The 19,564-nt window shown below is 41.7% G+C and overlaps 1 protein-coding gene across 2 annotated transcripts in view; it reads right to left on the bottom strand.

Annotated features, from left to right (window-relative positions):
* Window positions 1–18,345: 18,345 nt before the first annotated feature.
* Window positions 18,346–19,564, bottom strand: part of zeb2b (zinc finger E-box binding homeobox 2b) — a 107,559-nt gene continuing 106,340 nt past the window's right edge. For both annotated transcript variants that reach the window (XM_071909065.2, XM_071909066.2), the window contains one exon: window positions 18,346–19,031. In XM_071909065.2, coding sequence (XP_071765166.2) covers window positions 18,457–19,031 — 575 coding nt within the window. In that variant the 3' untranslated portion in view covers window positions 18,346–18,456. The remainder of the gene's footprint in view (window positions 19,032–19,564) is intronic.

Here is a 19,564-nt window from a genome sequence, read left to right as displayed (position 1 = left end):
CGAACTCGTGTGATCCCTTTAACAACTATTTATTTCATACAGAAACACGGCTCTCCCTGGAAGCCCACTACTATCGCCTGAGGACATGTCTCTTAAATAAAAGCATCAGAGCTTTGCATACCTACAATTTGCATATTAAAGGCGCGAGGAGACAGATGAGAGAAGAATTGGGTGAAGCAATCTAATCATCGCTTTAACTCTGACTGGAATTTCAAAACTCTTTTGGGTTCGGCCCTTCAGAGACGCAGGGAAAAAAAAAAGAACGCAAATTAACAAAAAAAAAAAATCTTTTCAAGTTTATTATTCTCGGGACTGTTTTTGGAGCTCGGCTGGTTTTTTCCTGGGAGCGATCGCGGCGGCGGCGTCTTTGTGTTGGAGCGCGTTTTTCCTGACAACTCAATTGCCTCCGTCGCACTTATTGACAAGTGGAAGGCTCATGTGGGGGATGAGCTGAGCCACTGCTCAGGTTTCACTTCTCCAAATCAAATCCACTAAGAAGATCTCAAGGCAACAATTAGAAACTGGAGTTGTAATTTGGCATTTATGTGTTTGTGATGAAAAGCTGTAATGAGATGGCAACTGTTCCCACACAGAGTACAATTACAAACTTATGAAAAGAAATACCCCACCCACGTCACTTTAATAACATTAAAACACCTATTGTACTTTACATTTCTGGGTCTATTTACTAGTTTGGTGTGTTTTTCTTCTTCGTGGATAACTGGCCAGATGTTTCCAGCGGCTCCAACGGAGTTTGATATGAGAAAATGTTTCAGGATGTAAAACATCAGCGGTAAACGTCAGGTTTTGGTGTCAGTCCCTCAGAATCAAAGAGCGAGGGCTTCTTTCTAGAGCCGCCATTTTGCACCGAGAGACGTTCAACAATCATACAGGGAGAAATCCATCGTAGAAGAGGAGAGAGACCAATTTCGAAAGGCATTCTGGGAAATGTAGGAAATCGCTGACAGAAGTAGGAGTAGTCGAGGCAGGTCGGGGGAAAGTGGGTTCACCAAAAAAGTAAATTCCAACATGGATCAATTCTCGTAAGTACCAGGAGTTTTCATTCTCAATTTATTTATAGATTTAGAGATTAGATACAGGCTCTTTTAGGGTTTCCTAGGGGTTTTTTTCCACCTCCTGAATAGATTTAATTTAAAGGGATTTGACTCCAACTCTGTGTTTCCTCAGTTCGTCTCCTCAGTCTGAATCATGCCGATCACCTCTGATATTTCCGGCCTGTGGCGATACATGGCGGGAGACACCGGCATCCATTATGGCCAAAGATCTCCAGATTTCCAAAATCCACTTCCCAAATTAGACTGAATTAAAAATCAACTGATCCCAACCTGAACACAAGCTGTGACTTCTGTGTGTGACCAGTGATGAAGTAGTAAATAATAAAATAAAAAAAACAGGATAAACTAACATCAAAAAATCAATTATTTATCCCCTCACTTGTATAACTTACACCACTTTGGTGTATAACGTTTGTTTGTGCATGTTATGGTTGGAAAGAAAGAAAGAAAGAAAGAAAGAAAGAAAATATACTTGAATCAGATTAACTGACTGATTTGACCAAAGAATGAAGGAAATGTTTGACTTTCATTATGTTTGTTTGTGTCTGTTAAGGTTGGAAGGAAAGCAAGAAAAAAAGAAAGTAAAAAACAAGAAAGAACGACATTTTTTACTTCATATGTTTGCGCCTGATGGTTTGAAAGAAAGAAAGAAACTAGAGATAATAGAAGCAGATGAATCTACGGATTAGACCAAAGAATAACGGAGATTTTGGACCGATCGACTGGTTTTCAGGGAAATGACTCCGACCCAGGTAAGAAATCCAGCTTGGAGCTGCAGCTTGGTGTCGCAGCTGCAGTCCTGCATGCAGCATGCAGCAGTGAAGTCCTCAGCCGGTCCCTCCGACCCTCTGACCTCTGACCCTCCGCTCTGCTCGCCCCGTGGCGGCCGGCGTCCTGTCAGGCCGAGACAGGACAGAGGAACGTCGCCCCCAGAAACATCGGCCTCGCCTCCGCCGGGTCGCGTCATGCGCCGGTGTCGCTTGATGTCCTGTCACTTCGGACCTGACCCACTTCACCCAGTCCACCGCCACCATCATCATCATCATCACCGCCATCATCATCATCACCACCCGTCCTTGCGGGACCGGGTGTTTCTCCTCTCTCCCTGACACGAAGCGATCTCAGCCACGAGGCTCGTTACAACAGACTGACGCCCGGCCTGATCACACAAATGAGGCCGGCTGGCTCGGAGCAGAGGGATCACCAAGAAATAACTTTTAAAAATGTAGTAAATGAAACTTCCCAGGCAGCAAACTTCTCGGAGGAATATGTCAACGTGTCAGTTAGCGGTTAGCGGTTAGCGGTTAGCGTCGGACGGGAGTGGACGCACCGTGAGCGACATCAGCGGAGATTAGCGTCTCCGACTGTGTGGTGTTTGTTTGTGACTGGTCTGCTTATGAGGAAAGGAAGGAAGGAAGAAAGGAAGGAAGGAAGAAAGAAACCAGGAGATATTAATTTTCTATGTTGGTTAGTGTCTGTTCAGTAAGAAAAGAAAGGAAGAAGCCAAAAGAAAGAAAGAAAGAAAGAAAGAAAGAGAGAGAGAAAGAAAGAAAGAAAGTCCATACCAGGTTCAGTGTTTAATAGTGCCTGTTATAGTTGAAAGCAAAGAAAAAATAAATCCATAAATACCAAAATACACAATTTTTGACTTCATGTACTGCTCTTAGAGCCTCTTATGGTTGGAAAGAAAGAAAGAAAGAAAGAAAGAAAGACAGACAGACAGACAGACAGACAGACAGACAGACAGACAGACAGACAGACAGAAAGAAAGAGAAAAAGACAGATAGACAGAAAGAAGGAAAGAAATAAAGAAAGATAGACAGACAGAAAGAAGGAAAGAAAGAGAAAGAAAGACAGACACAAAGAAGGAAATAAAGAAAGACAGACAGACCGACAGAAGGAAAGAAAGAAAGCATAGATGCAAGAACAGGATGATTTTGACTTTATATAATGTTTGTTAGCACCTGTTATGATGGAAATAAAGAAAGTAAGACAGAAAGAAAGACAGAAAGAAAGAAAGAAAGAAAGAAAGAAAGAAAGAAAGTCAGAAAGAAAGAAAGACAGAAAGACAGAAAGAAAGTCAGGCTCATGTTCACCTCTGGCAGTGAGCTGAACTGCGTCTCGTTCTCTCGTCTGACAGGTTGGACAGAAGTCGTGGCCGAGCGTGGCGTTCACTTCCTCAGCACACATGGCAGCAGCCTGCGCAGCGCCGCCGCCGCCCGCACGCCGCCTCCCACCACCCTAACCCCCCCCCCCACCCCCACCCACCCCCACCCCCCCACCCGCCGCCCGCCGCCACCCACGGATCCATTACACCTCCTTTTCCTGGAAGGTTGCACCTCTCCTCACCCAGGGGACAAATGTGAAGCGTTACAGTCTGACCGGCTTTGTTACAAACACTACAATCTCACTGCTAACACACCGGCTGGGCCCCGCTGATAGCTGCTGCACTGCCAAGGTGGGCCTGCACACACACACACACACACACACACACACACACACACACACACACACAGTGCTACAACTCCTCCATAGTGACTGAACAGCGACTTGCAGGAGGCCGCCGTGTTCAACGTCAACCCAAACAAGAACAAGATCTCCACAGTACTGAATAAATTAATATTATTCACAGTAAAACAGCTTTTTAAACTGTTTTGAAATGATATCAGAAATACATTTTGGTCCCGATGTGACAGAATGATGCAGGTAGCAGATATGGACGACTATGATCAACATCTATTCATCTTTAAAAGCTTTATTTCAATATCAGTTCAATTAAAGCTTTATTGGCCATGAATGGAAGAGAAGCATTACTGCCAAAGGTAAATAGTCCATTAGATAGAAAATAGCAAAAGATTCAGTCCATAGAGATAGAAAAGTAGATACAGTAAAGACAAAACTGTGAATACAAGAGTTGAATCCAAGAAATCAAACTGCAGAATTTGAAGAAGTTGAAATTTAAAGTCACAGAGAAGATTTAGGTCAATATCTGAGATGATTGCAACAGTCTGAAAATTTAAATGTTTTTCTAATAGAACTCAGTGAAGATGAAGTTTGTTGAATCAAGTCATCTTTGGGATTTAAAATGTCAAATCTGCAGCTTTCTGTATTGCAAAAGTGATTTATAGATTCAAGAGTTAATTTGAGAAGTTGCAACGACAGATTCGAGATTTTGTAATTGTAATTGAACTAGAAAAACTAAATTCGAGCAAATATTATATTCCACGCTTGCAGCTGCTATTGCATTCATTCAAAATGTTTCTAGATCTTTTCTGTGACTTTAGATTTAGATTTAGAAAACAGGTGTGTGAATATTTTTTGAGTCTAAGTTGCATCATGCGAGTTTCTCAGGTGTTTTGCTTCAAAAATACCTTCATAGTCCATGGATACTATCAATATATTATCAATACGTCTCTGCTGAGGCTGAGGAAAACTGCCGCAGTCGTCGGACTTTTGAGGATTTCTTCCAAACGGCACCTTTATAAAACATGGAGGGCTTGTCTGTATATTTTAGGTACTTGTTACTTGGCAAAATATGCTGATTCTAATTCTCCAAACCGGAAAAAAGGATGGAGGAAAAAAAAAACAACCAGAAAACGTCAACTTGTTGTTGCGCTGCGTTTGAAAGGCTTCAGAAGGTGATTTGGATCTCGGGCGTTGGAGATCTGTGGTAATCAGAAGCCGGCGTTTGTAAGAAAGTGAAAAGGAGAGAAAAAAAAAAAAAAAAAAAAAAAAAGAAACTCTACTAAACACCCACACAAGTTCACATCGCTCTCCCCTTCCCCCTGCCTTCCTGTGCAAATTTGGACATGATTACAAGTGAGAAAAGCCGAGGGGGGTCTGGCTTCACGGCAGAGATGGAAGATACAGTGTGTGTGTGTGTGTGCATGGATGGAGTTTTTGCATGTGTGTGTATGTGTGTGAGAGAGAGAGGAAGGCACACACACACACACACACACACACGCATTTCAGAGTCTCAGCAACATGAAATTCCAAGTAGATTTAATATGCACAGTTGCACAAATGGCATGAGTCGGAAAGCCTCCAAACCTCTCTCTCTCTTTCTCGAGGTGGAAAACCTTTAACAATGGCGTTTTGCCGCTTTAACACGGCAGTTATGATTGAATAATACTTCCTGGTTGAGTCTTTGATCTCTAAAAAAGCAAGGCAAAACCTAAATTTTGTACAGATTAAGGGTTGTTCAAAGCCGGAGATTTTCCTTTTTTTTTTCTTCTTCTTCTTCTTCTTCCCTCTCCACCTTTTTAAGTCGCATGAGTGGAGAATCATTACACTTCAAAAAGTACCGGCCCTCGCCGTAAAAAAAAAAGCCAATCATTAAATAAAAACTCAGGGAAGAAATACACCTAATTACAGACAGACAAACGCACATAATTCTCCCGTTTTTCTTCCCCCCGCAGAGCGGAGGAAAGCCTGGAAACGGGATTAAAAAAAAAAAAGTGAAACAGAAACTAAAATCCTCAGGAGTGGCGTTCAGGGGCGCGGTGAAGCGGTCGGGAAAGCGGCACGTTCACGCGCGGCTCTGACGGTTAGAAATGCTGCGGTATACATGCCGACTCATCTCCTCGTGCGTCTGTGACTTTACTAGTAGCAGCGCTGCATTATGGGTAAACGCCGTCGCAGCGTTCTGAAGGGCGCTCCTCGTCTGCGGCGCCTCCTGTTTTTTTTTTTTTTTTCCGTTGACATCTTGTTGGAGGAAACGCCACTCCGCCTAAATTAGCCTCCTAATTAGAAAACCCCCTCGTTTTAAGCGTTCCTCTGAGCGCCCGCGGTCCACCCGTGTGATTTTGAGCGACATGTTGCCCGACCGAAACCGAAGCAACCGTCTCTCAATTCTAAAAAAAAAAAAAAAAAACGCCATCTGAATATCACATCCATGATTTCTTCCACGGATCATTAACCATTAAACTCCTAAAAGTTCCCATAACCCATTACTCCTGTCCCACACGTTCATTTTCTTAAGATATTAGGCAATTTAATTACAGTTAAGAGCATTAAGGAGCGATTTTAAGTATAATTTGCAGTTCATGAACTGTTTTTGAAAATTACTCTTAATATAATTAACTTCTGTCATTAGGCCTAATCCCTGCAGGCTAGCGAGGGAATGCTTCCTTTAAGAAATTACATATACGTAACGCCACATTCATTCCTTTTCAACAGCAAGGTTGGACTGCAAAGGTTTGCCTCCTCAATGGAGTAATTATCTATTTCCAGCGAGAGAGAGTAGAAAACAGTGTTAAGTCCATTAACGGCCGGGAGTCGCTCCACCATGAATAATCATAAACCAACCATGCACCAAAAAAAAAAGTAATTGGCCTATTCAGAAGACAAAAAATACATAGAGGGAAAGAACGCATTTGAAGTTCATTTATTCCACAGTTTAAGAGAAAAATGCAGACTGGAAATTCCCCCCAAAAAAAGCAGGGCAAAGGGCAAGAAATCATGGATTTTTTATGACCACATTAACCCCGGCGTTGAATCCCACTGTCTGCTTCTTCTTCTTCTTCTTCTTCTGGTGAAGTATACCGGCGTAATTAGAGCAGATATTTCCTTGTCGAAAATAGTGGGGGCCAACGTCTAATTAAATCAAGAGGACAGTAACGTATTAGTGATGTGAACGCCCAGGCAGCCATCCACCATCGGCCATGATGCCTTCATAAAAAATGCATGCGGCTCCCTCTCTCTCTCTCCCTCTCTCTCTCTCTCTCCCTCCGCCCTGAACGCCTCGCTGTAATTTACAAAAAAAAGAGGAGAAGAAGAGGCTCGCGCTTTAAAATTCATCCAGCCGGTTAGGGCCTTCGCCGCACCTTGATGGGTAAGTGACGGTTTGCTTAACGTCTCCGCTGATGAGGTTAAGGACGTGTCACTTTGTCTTTGGCCGGGGCTTTAATCAGGCTCCAGCCGGCCCCTCTGGCACCGGGGCTGACGGTTCGCCGGCGCCGTCTAACTTGACCGGTGATTTAGAATGATATGATTACACCTACACCGGCATGCTGCGCGGCGGCGCGAATTAGCCTTCCCCCTAGAAATGCGTAATGAGCGATGTTCCCTGCGCCCAGCTGGGGCCCCGCAGACACGGCCATGAGCCGGCATCCTAATCAGCCGTCAGCCAAAAAAAAACGCCGCTGTTGCCGCGCATTAGAATCTGTGTTTGTGCATATCAAAAGATTTTTCCACAAACGCATTGGCAAAACACATAATCACTTACCCCCTCAGAGGGAGAGAGAGGGGGGGGAGGAGGGAGGAGGGAGGAGGGAGGAGGGGGGGGGGGGGGGGGTGAGCGATGGACAGACTGACAAGAAGATCTTTCTCTTTGAGTATGGGAGTGAATCGCTGTCGTCACGTGACGCAGCCTCGCAAACTGGGTTTTTTTTTGGGGGGGTTTTTTTGGGGTGTTTGTGGTGTTTTTTTAATTGAAGGATTCAGTGGTTCTCTACGGGCTGAGCAGGGAAATCAGGCTTCAGTCACAAAAAAATAGCCCAGAAGTACAAAATGGACGGATGCCACAGTCTCGCCGTCGGAAGTAATGTTTATTAATGTAGAAAGTATTGGAAACATGATGTTTGAGCTCTGTTAGCGGTGAGAAAACGCTATGTTTTTGCTTTGTTTGTTTCCATCGAATTGTTTGTTTCCATGTATTGTGTTTGTTTGTTTCCATCGAGGACCACTTTGGAAATAAGTGTTTTTAGTAATGCTTTTAAGTGCTATCCTCTGGGATTTTGTGTCATGATACTCCTTTGAGTTGTTGTGCTTTTAAATTCCTAATAAAAATCGTAATGACCGGTTTATCAAACCATTTCAAAACCATTTTTTTTTATGTCAAAGATATACAATCATCAGTCCAAACCTAACTCTGTTTCTCTTTCTGAAACGCTTTCTCATTCCTGGAAAGTTTTGGAGATGCAAGCCAACAGAAAATTGTATAAAAGCCTGATCCAGACTTGTTATGAAGCGTCACCTGTAGCTCTAGATCATCACTCCACTACTGGCTTCATCCATGTTCAGTTTGTTAGATTTTATTTCAGATTAAAATGGCAAGAACCAGGCTGTTTGTTTTGAGAAAAATCATCAGTTTGTCCCTGTGGGGTTTTATTTGCTACTCTTCTTGGGGGGGGAGAGAATTGTTTCCAGAGATCACGATCCACCAAAACACATAAAACTACGACATGATGTCAAACGTTATCGTCCTCAAAGTATGAAGAAGTTTCATTCCCTGAGATCACAACTAACCCAGAGAGAAGATACGTTTAGGTTGAGAACAGGGGGAAAAAGATGAGAACAGGTGAGTGAAAGATAAGAAGTTTATCTTTCCAGCGATGTAAATACATGCATACTGTCAAAAAAGATGAAAACAATAAACCAATTTCTTTTACTGGCAATATCTGAAATAAATGACCACTTTTAAAGCTAGGCTCACAACTTTTTTTGTACTGCACTGCCTATGCAACTTGATCTTTATTGTCTTTTTATGCATTTTAATTCTCTTCTTATACACTTTCTCTTTTTATTTGGGATTCTTTTTTATCTTGTATCCTGTATTTCTCATCTTATGTCTTATATACCTTGTGTAAAGCATTTTGAATTGCTTTGTGTATGCAATGTGCAATATAAATAAACTTGCCTTGAAATAAAGCAAATTAAGCTTAAATAACACTTAAGCACAGTACTATTCATGCAAGCACTATGGGCTTCCAGATGTAGCTCTTATTACACTGAGGCAAAACGCATGGATGTTAAATAAAGCAACAGCTGAACATAATTAACAGGTAAGACAATCTGCCACCTGTACTCCTTCTCAACCAATCACCATTCACCACCTGTACAACATGCATCAGGTCCCCCATCAGACAGATCACACACAAGCTACAAAATATTGAAGCTGGCCTGAATAGCAAACAAATATGTATATATGAGAGAGTGAAAGCAAACTGTCAATATCATCAGAAACAGAAGGAATCAAGTCAAAATGACTCAGATCTGATGTTTTCTAGTCAGTGTGAACAGCAAAAAGCAGCATGGAATTGCATTTTTCCCATTCCCATCCGGACCACATGGATATTTGGCAGAGGTGTGACCAAGTCAACTTTGCTCGAGTCCCAAGTCAGTCTCAAGTCCAGTATCAATTTAATATCTTAAATAAAACGAAATATCTAGGACTTTTCAATGCAATATGGTTTTAATAGGATAAAAACTTGGTAAGAGCATCATGAGTTTGATTTCTATAATCAGTTTCAACTTCAATAAATTCAATCATTCCATACAAATTCAGAAAACAGAATTTAAATTCAGTCGTCCGCTGGAACAAATTTCATCACTTTCAATCTAAGTCATTTACACAAACACAAGATCTCAAGTCAAGACTTTAGAAACCTTTTCAAGTCATCAAAGTACAAGTCAGAGTCAAGTCCCAAGTCACCAGAACCCAAGTCAAGTCAAGCCTCAAGTCTTCTCTTCATGCATCAAGTCAAGTCTCAAGCAATTAAAATTGTGACCTCTGACATTTGGTACAAAACTCAGATCGTGTGACCTACATGTATTTTAACACTGAAATCAGGATTTGTCAGCGTTGCCATGACAATAAGTAAATCTAACATCACTCACCTGAAACGGAGGTGGCAGCAAGTAGAGCAGATCGGTCCAGGGCCGCTGACTTTGACATTTGACATTTTTCTCTTCCTTGGTGTCATCTGTTGCCGAATACTCCATGTTAGCTAGTAGAGAGTGGGAAAAGTGTAGGTACAAAAACAGATATGACATCTTTTCTTATTGTTACTGTCTTTTCAACATCGCTGCCAGTTCATATTGGATATGGGTTAAATCCTAGAATAGATATGAACATTCATCCAAATGTCAGATAAGGAACAGCAATTCAGAAGTGAGCTTGAAGGCCTGCAGTGTGAACAGAGCCTATTCCAACTGACTTTCATGAGATATTGCAAATTTATCTACATGCAAACACATTACCACCAGTCTTTGCAGGTACACACATGCCCATCTGGTGATCCAAACATGATTACAAGACAAATGTAGTAAACATACCAGTGTCTCAAAGAAGCTATTAGCTGACTAGCTACTAGCTTAACATACTGAACACAGCATGGCCACAAGCTAACATCTCTAACATGAAGCTAACTTATTTTACAGAGTGATTTTGTCTTCACTGTACTCACAGATGATGATTTTTCACCAAGCAGGTCATCCATGGATGCCACAGTCATGTTTACCCGCCATGTTGGTTTTGATTGAAAGGAAGGGCCGGTCCAAATTGAAAAACTTTATTTGGATGATCAGTTACAACAAACAGTCGACCAGCAGGGGGCTCAGCATCAGCTGCTGAGGGTGAAACATACCTGCTCAGGTCAGATGGCTTGTTACTTTCTGGCCAAGCTGCAAAACTGGAAGTTGTCATATCTACTTTTATTTAAAAAATAGGATGACTAACTTTACCCTAACCAGCCTCACTGCAGACATTTTGCTCTAACCTTAACCTTAAACACAGCTGAGAAAACAAATTGTACTAACTAAAGTATGTTTTGACTGTAGTATTGCACTTTACATTTAAATGGAATCCAAGTTTTGTTTTCTCTTCATTAGCATTGCATCAAAAACCGGCTAACCCTAAATTGAATCTGAATCAAACTGGCTAGCATGTGGAGGAAATGTTAAGCTAACTAACTGTAACATTAAATCCTCAAATTTATCCATGATAGTAACTTAGTAAACATCCAGCTACAGTATTATTGGTTTGCGTTAGCCTGGTTGTTAGCTAGTTTGCTAGGCTTGCTAGCTAGTTTGTTAGCTAGTACCAAAAGAAACATAAACATAGTATCACTATTGAATAATGAGGATCATGGGCATTTTTAGTTTTGGTTTTTATTATAGATGACATAATGACATGAGTTTCAGAATCTTTTTTTCTTTTTTAAGCTCAACATAGCATGTAAAATATAATATGTGCAAAATCACAAATTTAACTCTGTCCCACTTGTACTTTTTGCTTTGCATGGGAAAGGCTGCAGAATGCCTGTTTTTTATGTAACTCATACATTTTAAAGTGTACATTTTAAATGAGCTGCTTTTTTACTTTTACTTAAGCAGATTTTTATACCAGCAAAGCATCAGCACTACTTCCACTTGAGCAGGACATTTACTTTTCCCAGCCCATCTGCAGGAGCCCAGCGCACCGCTGCCATACCATGACTCCGCTGTGCCAAGCATGGCGTTTCAGTGGGAGAGCAAAAGCATAAAATGATAAATGCAAATTAATAAAAGTCCATGCGGGGGTCTTTGCAGAGCCGTCCAACAACACCACACTGGACCCAAACCCCCTCCGGTCGGGACAGCATTGTTGTCTTTGTGGCGCTCTGCAGCTGCTGCATTCACTGGCCGGGGAAGAAGAGGATGGCACTCATACTTTCACTCCAATTTCACTTCCATTTCACACCGATTCTGAGTCCGTTTGCAGGGAATAAAATGTCCAAATACATCAAAAAATTGTAGCCTGTGAGTTGTGTGCATGGTTCCTCTGCAGGTCTAGAAATGCATGGAAAAAGGAATCTTCCATACATTTCAATATTGCTCTCGATCTCCTCCCGCATGTTTACAGCACATTGTCGAAAGGCATTCTGGGAAACGTAGGAAACCACTGACTTAAGTAGAAGTAGACGAGGCCGGTTGAGGGAACGTGAGTTCACCAGAAAAAGCAAATTACAACATTTCATCACAAAATAACAATATATAACTGTGTAAGAGTATGGGCGGATTGAATTTAAACTCACATTTTAATACTTGCTTTTTACGTAATGACCCTTTATCGTTGTTTTGTTGACTCTTCCCTTGCTTTACCTTCTTTTTATTGCTTTTGCTGTTGATTTTGTGGTTCTTTTTACCGTTTGAAAAGCTCTTTGCGACCGTTTTGAAAAGTGCTGCATTAATAAAGATTGAGGAGTTACTTATTTTTTGGAACGAACCTCTGCAACTATTCCCGTTTTCCCTAGAATATTCATGCGTAATAGTGCTAAGCAAAGCAATAAGAGCCGAAAGAAAGAAAGAAAGAAAGAAAACGGGGGCAGAGAGTCCAAAAGTAATGCAGTTAGGCCAGGATGAGCTGTCTTTTATCGTGATCTTTTTTCTTCTTCTTCTTCTTCTTCTGCTTCTTCTTCTGGGTTTTTTATTTTTTTTTTTTCCTCCTCTGTAGCACCGCTGGCACCGGGCTGCACCACCTGCTCCGGGGCTCTTTTCGCTCCGGCCAGAATGAACAGCTGGCTGCTCTTCTGACGCTCTGATTGGCTAATCCCTGCTGGTCACTTGCGCTTTTCCTCCCTGCATGTCATTGAACTTTCTCTCTCCGAGTGCCAGGTCCGAGGACTACTCTCTCTCTCTCTCTCTCTCTCTCTCTCTCTCTCTCTCTGTCCTTCATGCGCCCCGCGAATGATCCGGGTGGCATATGGGGATATGTAAATAATTTAATGAGGTCAAAAGTGTGAGCTCTCCTCTACTTTTCCCTTCGTCCAAGCCGTCCCTCCATCTTTTCGACAGACAGAGCGAATGTCCGTACAAGGATTGGACCAAACCGATATCTGGGGCCGATATCGGGCTTTTATTAAATATCAGATATCGTCCACTTCTGATAGGATGGAAAACAGACTGGAAAACCTGACAGTGGTCTTTGTAAATGAATTTTTCATCTAAAGGCAATAATGTCTCCAGGAGTTTCTCTACTAATTGAATAGGTGTGGTGTCACTCTGCCTTAAAGTTTAATCAATCTGGGTTTCAGTGGAGAGTTTTAGTGTCCCATGATGGTCTGGATGCTGTTTCAGAGGCTTTTCCACCCTGAGGAGAAGAAAACTCTGGGGGGAAACGCTCAATACTTCAAATCTTTTGGCGTGAAAATGGTCAAAATTAAAGACATTAAATAAAAATCGGTATAAACCGTGAAAACCCACATCAGACAAACCCTGGTACTGAGTCATATCTACTAATAAAAACCTTCTCAGATTGGGATTTTTTTTGGCATGAAAATAGAACAAATGTAAAGATGTTCAATATTAGTACAAAATATCAGCTATGGCAGCTTTAATACAAAAATATTGGACTTCAAAAGCACATATCAGTCAAGCATAGACAGCATGGTTATCTGATTAAAGTTGCACTATAGGTAACTTTGTACGTTGGCAACTCCAGATGGCAGTGAGGGGAAACTGTGTGGATTTGAACTTCATTACCCAGAATTCCTGCGTGGTAAAGTGGTCTGTGATGCTTTATACCAAAGAGAGGAGACTTGGGACTTGACTCTGACTTGTACTCTGATGACTTGAAAAGGTTTCTAAAGTCTTGACTTGAGATCTTGTGTTTGTATAAATGACTTAGATTGAAAGTGATGAGATTTGTTCCAGCAGACGACTGAATTTAAATTCTGTTTTCTGAATTTGTATGGAATGATTGAATTTATTGAAGTTGAAACTGATTCTAGAAATCAAACTCATGATGCTCTTACCAAGTTTTTATCCTATTAAAACCATATTGCATTGAAAAGTCCTAGATATTTAGTTTTCTGTAAGATATTAAATTGATACTGGACTCTTGATTTGTTCTGACTTGACTTGCTGTTCTACATTTAGACGACACTAATGACATGGACTTGACTTAGACTTGACTTGGTAATCTACATTTAGACTTGGGACTTGACTTGAGACTGACTTGGGACTCGAGCAAAGTCGACTTAGTCACACCTCTGCTTGTGCCTGATGTTCAGCTGATGAGTCTTTCCCATTTACGTTTTAGGAACTAACCTTTTAAACGCAGAACTTTTACTTTTAATGGAGTATTTTTCCATTGTGGTATTGCAACTTTTACTTAAGTAAAGGATTTGAGGACTTTTTTCCCCCACTGACTAGTAAGGGAGGTCAAAGGTCAACATAGATGTGACAAAGTAAGAAATACTTCAGATCCTAAATCCACAACCAAACCTAAAACCTATTTTCCCTCCCTGGCCTTCCGCTGTGTCCGACACGCTCTGTCGCTCTTATTTTGTTTTTTTAACCATCATATTTTCCCCCTGACGTCTTCATTTTGCCGCTCTGCCTCCTTTTTTTCCCCATGTGATAATATATTCCTGTTTGTCCCGCGATAGAGAAACGCTAGGTGAAGAAACAAGAGCGAAGGAGAAAGAGAGTTGGAAGAAGAAAGGAGACAGGAGTGTTTTCAGTGCAACAAGAGTCGATTTTACTACTAAGTGTATCTGTGGAAGCAGCAGTGTTGCCTCAGGCAGAATATACACTTAGCTTTGGTCTATACATGGCCCAGCAATGAATCATCAGAGCTCAGCTGTCCAAAATACACCACCAATCTGGCCCAAGCATATGGCTGGATGACACTCGTATGAATTACTACTACATGGCTGTGTTGTTGTTTTTCCTGCCTTTTTAATGTTCTGCGAGCTGGGCAGCGTCCCAACACTGTTTCACATCTGACACAATCACAATCGCTGCGCTGAATTCCTGAGAACTGGGACAAAACACCTCAACGACAAAATCATGTTAAGAAGGTGAATCGGATTTATTATTTTAAAGAAGTTCGTAACCTTTTTCTGGATCGGTGTGAAAGTTTGTGAATGAAGGAAGGGGGCAGGGATTGATGAGTGTGCACTTCTAGCTATTCCTATTCGAACATGTATTATTATTATTAGTAGTATTATAAATTTACAGTCTTGCATATTTCATTTTACATGCAAATTTGTTTGTTTATGTGTACATGATCGAAATAAATCAACTGAACTGAACTGAACTTAACTGAAGACAAGTGGTTTTAAAGGTAACATGTAATCACATAATTGACATTGATTGAAAATGCAAAATATTATAAAAGTGCATTCAGTTGATCATCTCTGATACATTTTAACATTAAAATTGTGTTAATTTTCAACAACAGCATCACTTTGTTTTGTCCCAGGCCTCAAGAAGCAGTGACTGAAGAGACAAATCAAAACAAATAAGTGAAAAAACATATAATATACAGTATATATTATATTGCAGTGACCATGAAGCCACAATCCAGTGACTCCATACTAACAGTCAATATTGAACAGTACATTGAAGCATGAACCTGTCAGAAGTATTTTAATGTTGTCGTCTAACTGCTCCATATACTGTTGGGGAGTTTAAACTCTAACAATGCAACATATTTTATGAGCTTATCGTATGTTTTTTGCGTGTAAAATCTTATTCTGCAAAGTAACTAGTAACTCCAGCCGGCAGATAAATGTAGAGGAGGAAAAAGAACAAGATGGAGGAAAAGTAGAAAGTCTCACAGAATGGAAAAGTAGAACCTCAAAATTGTAAATGTACTTCGTTACTTTCCTCTGCTATCGGAGGAGAGTGTCAGCTAAATATTTTAAATATGCAGGAATGTTGAAATATCTCTCTTAACGATACGGAGCCGAAAACAGCGGAGGATTTCTTCTTCGTCTGTCTTGACACGCGCGCTCACTTCCGCATATCTAATTGTCCGGGGCGGTTCACAGCGCATTATCAAATTCATCGGCTAATCATTTAAGACCTCCTCTTTTATCTGCGGGACGCTCCCCCCCCCCCCCCGAATGATCCGATAGCGCGGCGGCGGCCCGATCGATAGGAAAAATCGGAATATGCAAAGCGTGTTCTGATGTTTGGCATCGCTCAACCTTTTCGCTTTCATCTCGGCCCGTTTGATGTTGCCTTTAATCTGCATAATGCAGTGCGAGTGGCTAATGGAGTTAAGCATCTCCTTCACCGAGGAGGACTTTGCGGCTCGGATCCACCTGTCAGGATCGAATAAAGTTTCCAAATGAGAGATCTAACCGTTTTGGGGAGGAGGGTGAAAAGAAAAAAAAAAAAAAAAATGTCATCCACTGTCGGAGAAATGAACGCTGGCATCAAAGTGAAACTCACAATAGATCCTGTGCAGCTTGATGCCGCCGTTCCCACCCGGTTCAGCTGGGATATGAACGTTTGCACTCGTGTTACTGTAAGGTGCTTTGTGTAAAAGCTTCCACTAAACGCCATATGTTTTCATTAATGAGGTCAGCAGCTGTCTGCTTTACAAGAAAAGAGACATTTCTGAGGCGGAGATGAAAGAATATCTGGAAACAATATCGTTTTGTAAATTGGATAAAACGCATTTTTGGAATGAAACCCATTAAAAATGTCTCCTCTCTTTTTTTCCCCTCATTGAATATTGAGATTCTTGGGGAATAATTAAGGCTTCTCACTGTTCATTGTTGTGTGACTATTTGAATAGTATACAGGTAAATAAATACAGCAAATACAGGTAAACACATGTGGAATATGTGTGGGTTTTACTTAAAATCGATATGTGTCCGTGATAAAAATCCTTCGGGACAACAAAGTTTATCTTATCTTATCTTATCTTATCTTATATGAAACATACAATAAGCACCAGGTTTGGGGTCAGTTCACTTTCACCCAATTCAAAATGCAAAACAAAACTGAAATTAGCATAATAATCACAGCAGAGCCTTCATTCTCCGTGATTTCTTCACAGACTGGATATGAGAATCTTATTTTTCTGGGTTTTTTTGCACGTTGGAGGAAGTTTAAAGTGAACTGAGCCCAACCTTGCCAAGCAAAAAACCTCTGAAGTTGTGAAAAAACATGAAGCGTGAGGGTTTGGTACTCTGTAATTTGGCTACTTTTATTCGAGCATGGTCATTTTCAAGAGAAATTACAAATTAAGAATTCAATAATACTTTTACAAAGACATTTCAGGAAAGATTCTTCTTCAGTCATGATATCATACATAGTATTTAACAGTCCCTCTTCATTTTTTTAGCTTAAAAAAAGAAACAAAGATGAAGAAAGTGGAATTTTTCAGTCGAAAATACAGTGTTTTCACAATTGTATAAAAGTTCCCAAATTTGGAATTTTCCAGTAACTGGAAAATAAAGGAAATAAAATAAAATAATAAAGATTAAACTTCGCATTTCACAATGTTTCAAAACACAATAAATGCTCTCTTTACGTAAAATTTGCCCCTATGATCGACACCATGTTCCTTTTTACTAAAATATATCTATATATTGAAGAACTATAGTACTGTACACAACAGTATGAAATAAATAAAATTAGGAAATATAAAATGGGCCACATAAATAATGTTTTTTTTTTTTTTTCAACCTACAAATAAAATGAATGCAATTTTTGTTGTTTCAAAAAAAAAAAATGGTTTGGTGTAATACTGACAAAGTGAAACGAACGAACTGAGGAAACATTGCACAACATAATGTAAACTAAGGAACTGCTGCTGCCTATTGTCTTTAATACTGACACGGGTGCTTCAAAGAACAACGTGAACCATTTCATAATACTGAAGCTGGTGAACAAAAGTAACCTTCCTTTTACACAATACGAGGGTGGCACTTGCAGAAAACACACAGGTTAAAAGGTTTGCATATAAGGCTTCTTCTTCTTTTTTCTTATCAAAAACACCTTACAAAGGCTTCGTCCTTCATTTTTTTTTTTTTTTTATTCCCCCATACCATCTGTCCATAAACTGTATTTTCCCTTAAATCGAAGGTCTCTTTATCTTTAAAACTCCGTTAATCTTAAAAACAACAACAAAAAAAAAAAACCTATACAGGTGTTCGTTAAGCTCCTTCATACAGTCATTTGTTTTAAATTCCTTCGTTCTGGAGTTAATTGGAGGCCTGGAACAGTGCGGCTATACTGTAGGTGTTGTGGCAAAACTAAAGACGACACGGCAGGTGGGTGATAACAAAGGTAATATCGAAGGACTGTAGTGCAGACACTACTGCTCTTTTTCCAACACTGTATAAATATATACATAGGCAATACTTTTTATTATTTTTGTTCGTGATTATAGAAGCGGAGTGCAATTTGTACAAGTCACTAGTTGTGCTATAAATACTATGGAACACAAGGGGTTTATTTGAGGAGGTTAGCACCACACATATTTTTAGGCCTTAGTACTGTACATTTTTTGAAATGTATTCATTTATTCATTGTTCGGTTTGCATAATGCAGCTTATTTCACAAACCCATGCCCCCTTCCCTCTTCCCGTCCCATCCTGTCCCCCCCCCCCTCCCCAAACCCCAGACCCCAATGCCTCCTCCAGATTGATTTAGAGTCCATGTCTTATTGGGCAGACACAAACCGTCCCGTCCCCCAACCGCCCCCCCCCCGCCCCCCGAGGAGTCTGTCGAAGAAAGCTTCCCGGAAGCTTCAGGCACGTGCACGTACAGCTTAAAACACGGCAGCGTGTTTTAAACCGAGCGGGTAAGAATACTGAACCGAAGGAAAGTAAAAAAAAAAAAAAGTTGGGAAGCTTTTGAACGCCGTCGATGATTACATGCCGTCCTCCATCGCGTCCTCGTGATCCGATTTGGTTTCCGTTTTGCCGTCCAGCGAGCTATCGTCCATCGAGTGCTCTCCGTTCTCCTCCTCGTCCCGCAGCGTGTCGGGGTCCGTGTCCATGCTCTTGCTCTCCTCCTCCTCCTCCTCGAACTCCTCGTCCCTGCGTCCGATCTTCGCGTACGCTCCCTCCGCTTCCTTGCGCCCCTCTCTGATGCCCCCGTTGACGGCGTCGGGGTGCCGCAGGATGGCGTCGCGCTCCGCCAGCTCGGGGTAGCCCTGCGGCGTCATGCCCTGCAGGTAGGCCCGGCTCATCAGCAGCTCCGTGGGCTCCAGGTGGCCCTTCTCGCGCGCCTCCCGCTCGGCCGCCTCCCGCTCCTCCGCCTCCCGCTTGCAGTAGGAGTAGCGGTGGTTCATGTGCTGGGAGTAGGAGCCCGAGTGGGAGAAGCGCTTCCCGCACTTGTCGCACTGGTACGGCTTCTCCCCCGAGTGCAGTCTGGAGTGCTCGATGAGATGGTGTTTGTGTTTGAAGGCCTTCTTGCAGATCTGGCACTGGTGCGGCCGCTTGCCTGCGGAGACACAAAACACACAGGGGAGACGGGATGTGAGTCGTACGCCCGGCTCGCAACAAATCACACACAAGTCAGAAGAAAAAGCAAAACGTTGAGGGGAGAAAAGTCTGATGGATCGGAGCAGAACGACATCGCCGGGCATTAAATCTAACTTTGACTTACGACTTAAGGCTATTTGTTTATTCAAATTGCGAGCGCGAGTGGCTCGGATGAGAAAGTGCGCTCGCATTCACGGGTCGACATTATGGAAATTCCCTCCCGCGGTTAAAAGCATGGGGAAACTGGACCACAACTACTTATTTTAGGGCCTGCATGCCACACTGATGAATGCAACATAAATAAAACGACCGCAAAGCAAACAAACAGAGGAGGCGCGACAAAGGAGTAAACAAATCGGAGATGAAATTGCGGAGGGAGACTCCTCGGGGTTGCCCTGCTTATCTCCCGACACAATTCAAGTTCATGGTGACTTCTATCCCTCTGTTAGCTTTTTGGGCCGGGACGCCTCCGTCTGCCAAATCTGACGGGAC

Source organism: Centroberyx gerrardi, chromosome 21 (genome assembly GCF_048128805.1).
Source record: "Centroberyx gerrardi isolate f3 chromosome 21, fCenGer3.hap1.cur.20231027, whole genome shotgun sequence".
NCBI lineage: Eukaryota > Metazoa > Chordata > Actinopteri > Beryciformes > Berycidae > Centroberyx > Centroberyx gerrardi.
The sequence above is the reverse complement of the archived record's forward strand: the minus strand, read 5'-3'. Positions and strand labels throughout refer to the sequence as shown.